Source organism: Nematolebias whitei, chromosome 16 (assembly GCF_014905685.2).
Source record: "Nematolebias whitei isolate Nwh7 chromosome 16, NemWhi1, whole genome shotgun sequence".
Lineage (NCBI taxonomy): Eukaryota > Metazoa > Chordata > Actinopteri > Cyprinodontiformes > Rivulidae > Nematolebias > Nematolebias whitei.
In genome coordinates this window covers 5,300,435-5,305,348 of record NC_056513.1, presented here as the reverse complement: position 1 = coordinate 5,305,348, position 4,914 = coordinate 5,300,435, and the positions used below count along the sequence as shown (strand labels likewise).

Here is a 4,914-nt window from a genome sequence, read left to right as displayed (position 1 = left end):
TAATGATCAAAACAACCTTTATTATCACTTTAGCTGCACATGCAGTGGTAGTGGAAAAAAAAAAATCTCACTGGGGATCCAATAAAAACAATTACATCCTCAAATCTACACGCTCCTCCTGCTCACTCCCATCCCCAAAACCAATATGCACACATCCCTGAGCCACTTAGGCAGTAAAGTGCCTACTGGAATAATAAGATATGAATATATCATACATAATGGGTTGAATAATTAGTTTGGGACATGCCAGATAATATTTGACAGCCTGACAGCATGTGGCAGGAAGCCGTTGATCATTCTTGTGGTTCTGCCCCTGAGGCTTTTTGTGGTACACACAGACCCTAACCCATTAACGTTTCTTGCATTGTCCAAACAGCAGACTGATGCGATAGTTTCTGTTATTGTAATCTTTGTCCTGGACGTTTGGCGCACTAAAGGCACTGAATAGATAATTGTGGATGCTTTGTCAAGAGCATGTTGCTCTTAAAGTAATTTGCATCCTCATCTCTATTTTCTCGTTTCCTCCATTTTTTTTTTTAATTTGCTTCTCCAGGCAACAAGATTTGCTGGTTTTCAGAAGAAGAATGGTAGGTTCACTGAGAGTCATTGCAGTAATGGTGAGGATGGTTCACTGTTGTGGAGACCAAGTCTTTAAAGTCTTTTGTAAATTTAACCATGGCTTCCAAGGCTCTAACAGTAATCTCTAAGAACAATTCCATTCTGCTTGTGTCCAGTTCACAGCACCTAAACAACTCATCAAAATGTCCAATGAGTTCCTCACAGCTGCTCACTCTGGACTCCTCTCCATCCTCATCCTCCTCTATTTAGGTGTATTCTTTGACACCATCTCACACATCTCTCATGGACATTCTTGCCATTTTACCTATAACATTTCATTGTTATGCACTAATGATCGATTGTTTGACTGATGGTCCTCCATTTTGAATGTGCAAAGCCATGCTGCCTGGGAACTCCACAGCAGACTGGTTTGAAACACATCAAAAAGATGCTACTTAATATGACGAACCCGGTTGGCAGGCCTCAGACTGATGAAGTCTTTCGGATGAAAGATAAAACGTTTCTTCCAAAAAATAAATTGTCCAGATGACATGAATTACCAGTAACGTTTTGGTGGTCTTTCTTTGATATTGATATTTCTGACACACCCCTAACTAGCTCATTTATTATCTTTCTGATTGTACACAGAATTTCAATTAAATTAATTTCATCCATCTTCTCTCTGTTCTGGTGTTCTACAAGATTCTGTCCTCAGACCACTATTTTTTAAAATCATCTTCCAAAATCATAACATCCAATTCCACTGTTACACAGATGACACCCAGCTCTATCTGTCCACCACACCCGCTTCCACCCCCACCTCCCACCCACCTCACTTTCTGACTGCTTACATAAAATCAGATCCTGCCTTTCCAATTTCCTCAAACTGAATCGTGATGAAACAGATTCTTCTCCTCTGCAACAAATCCACCCAGTGACTCTATACTCACTGACAGCACCCCCGTTTCCCACCCTCTCCCCAGGCTAAGAGTTTGGGTGTCATAGACATCATTCTTTCAGCCTACATTCACCTCCTTTCATTCCGCTCACCCAACAGTACTGCTATTCTGGTTCACTGGTTGTTCACATTCTATTATAACTGTAGCTCCCTGTTTACCCACAAAATCAATCTATAAACTCCAACTGGTATAAAATTCTGCCATCCACATCATCTCCAGACTCTCTTCCACTTGTCATATAACACTTGACATGCAGCAGATTTACTGGATCCCTATTAAATATCACATTTCACACAAAATTCGATGGCGCAGAGGCCAGAGAAGGTGGGCCTGTGATCGGGAAAATCGCTGGTTCAACTCCTAGTACTGACAACATCAGAATGTAGGTGGGAAAGGTCAAACACCCACACCTGTCTCCACCCTCATTTGACCCACCCTGGCCCCTTGAGCAAGGCCCTCAATCCCCAACATATGCTCCCCCGGGCGCCCTAGATAACAGCTCTCTGCTCCACACAGAGGGCTGTGGCAGCTCGGTGGTCTGTGGTTGTGTCAAGAAGGACATCCGGTATAAAAACAATGGCCAAGTCTTCGTGTGAGTTTGTTCGCAGTGGCGACCCCTGAAGAAGGGCACAGCCGAAAGAAGAAGAATACAAAATCCTGCTTCTCACCTTCAACAAACTTGTCCCTCAGTATCTCACAGAACTCCACATCAGCTCACCTAACCACATCTGACCGCTCCCTTACTCCGAAACTATCTCCCCATGGACAACAAAAACTCTCTCATCCTCTCCATTTTCAAAACCCGCATCAAAACTAAATTCTTCAAACAGATAATCTAACCCTCTTTGTTTTCCTTCCTTAGATAGATAATTTTTACTTATTGGCTTTCGTATGTATGTGAATGTTTTTGTTCAGTGCCCTGAGACAACTTCTGCTGTGATTTGGCGCTTTATAAATAATAACATGAATTGAACTGAAGATGTGACACTAGCAGCATTTATTTTATAATTATTTATTCACTGTTGACACTTAATGTCCATCCTGATATTTTATTTTGTGTTTTACTGCCTGTTTTACATAAAACATTAAAAACTGTGTTTTTAATTTATGGTTTCCTTGAGTGCCATGAAAATCAAACAAGCAAAATAAATTATGACTAAACTAAAAAGAGGCACCTCATGAAGTGAGCAGTTTGGTCTTCCACATCCATCTCTTTTGTCATGCTACAACTGTCCCACCTAATATTAAAGTTTTACAGACTTTTTTCTTCTTTTAAAGGAGTGGCATATGTCACAATATTTATCATTTAACAGTACAACCTGAATGTTCTTTTAAGCGTGACAGCATTATGACAGCATCAATCATCAGCAGTTTATGAGGGAAACCCTGTCAATAATTTCTAATTCATGCAGTAATGGGACATATCTGTGTGTACATGTGCACATATATATTTATACAGCTGTAGAAAAGTGGTGGCTCTGCCCTTTATATCTGTTTGAGCACCAGTGGAGCCACAACTGCAGGGAACCATAAAGGTAGGATGTTTATTTCTTAACTGAAATTATCATTTTTTTACTTTCACTGTAAAATAGATGACAACACTTGTACAAAAAAACCAACAAAAAAAACACGGTGCTGTTTACAAGTATTTCAATTTGGTACAGATGTTTAAATAAATGTTAACGTTTGCCAATATAACGTATTTAGATAATTTAAATTAATTGACAATTAAAAAAAACAATTGTTGTTAGGTATTTACTGATCATTCTTTTTCTTTATAATTTAGGTGTTGAGATTTTTTTTTTATCTGACAAAACATAATAAAAATATAATTTTAATTATTAAATTTTACAATAAATAAAAGCAGGAAACAAATGCTAAATTTAGCAGAATAAAAACGATTCTGAAAAATATATTAGAGTTTTTAGATCTCTGTTTTCCTTCTAATTCTTGAAAAGAGCAACAATTATGTTGGCAATGAGCCTGTGTGTGTTTTATTTTTATTAATTTGTTTTATCTCCATTTACTGGAAATCTTTTAGAGCTAGAAATACAAACCATGAAGTGGAAAGCTGCTTATCTCATCTGGCATTTATTTCCCATTTTCCCTAAAAACTCTTTCAATTTTTTATTTATTTATCTGGGACACTCTTTTGCAACATTTTACTTTCATTCAGTTAGAAATTGTTGATGGGTAATTTGCCTTATTCTGATGTCTTTTTTATAAATGTCTGGACAGAACATGAGGAAACAACTCCAGCTGAACTTTCAGAAAATAATATAATCGTAATATTTATCTCTGTAGAGACTCCATGGCTTCCTTGATGGATTTTGCCCTGCTGGCTTTGGCTCTATCAGCTCCCACTGTGGCCTTTGCTCCAATCGGGGGAGGTGCATCCACCCACGTCAGCATCACAGGGACGGCTCTTCTGCAGAAAGTCACAGAGACGTGCCGGGCAGTCGCCGAGGCAGCTGGTCATGAGTTCAATCCCACGGTACAACAGAAGATAAAGCAGTGAAATCACCAATATAGTCATTATAAAAAGGAAAAACAAATGGAAAAACACTTTAAATACAAACACAGGCATCTTTATTTTAGAAGGTTTAACAACAGACTGTTACGTCTGAATCACTTTGTGATTATAGTTTTTTAATGTTAAAGAGATAATGAGAAACACATCTAAGGTTAAAAGGAGTATTTTAGATTTGAACACCAGTGATTGGCTCCTTTTTTAAGCAGATTTATTTTGTAAAACTAGGCTCCATTCCATCAACATTAGGTTGAACACGTTACAGCTGTTGATCAAAACTGGAGCCAAAGTGTTTGGATCTAAGGCGCCGCCATATTTCATCTTTGGAACCAGAAGCTGCACGCTCAGCATGTGGGGCTGTTCCCTCAATAAAAAAAAGATCTACTTACACGTCCTCCCAATCCATTTGTTTAAAACTTTGGCACCAACCACAAGGATTCACGTTTTTAGAGAATGCAACTTTAATTTTCTGAAAGTTTTCCTCTATTAGGACATCAGCATTTATTTCCTGACATACACACAAAAGCAGTGTAGCCCATAACCTCACCATGTGAAAAGCTTTCGGACATGAACAGATGGACAGACAGAAAGAACAATAGACAGACAGACAGTCTTGGTAGGTAGGTGGGTAGGTAAGTAAGCAGGCAGGCAGACAGGCAGGCAGACAGACAGATACAGTTAATCAGTCAGTCTTGGTAGGTAGACAGACAGACAGACAGACAGACAGACAGACAAAGTCTTGGTAGGTAGATAGGCAGACAGACAGAGACAGTCAGCCAGTCTTGGTAGGTAGACAGACAGACAGACAGATAGAGTCTTGGTAGGGAGAAAGACAGACAGACAGACAGTCTTGGTACAGACAGACAG

The 4,914-nt window shown here is 39.0% G+C and overlaps 1 protein-coding gene across 1 annotated transcript in view; it reads left to right on the top strand.

Moving 5' to 3' along the window:
- Positions 1 to 2,964: 2,964 nt before the first annotated feature.
- Positions 2,965 to 4,914, top strand: part of LOC119422678 (von Willebrand factor A domain-containing protein 7) — a 10,920-nt gene continuing 8,970 nt past the window's right edge. Inside the window, exons 1-2 of the mRNA XM_037690065.1 lie at positions 2,965 to 3,052; positions 3,822 to 4,011. Of these exons, the coding sequence (XP_037545993.1) occupies positions 3,829 to 4,011 (183 nt within the window). The 5' untranslated portion in view covers positions 2,965 to 3,052; positions 3,822 to 3,828. The remainder of the gene's footprint in view (positions 3,053 to 3,821; positions 4,012 to 4,914) is intronic.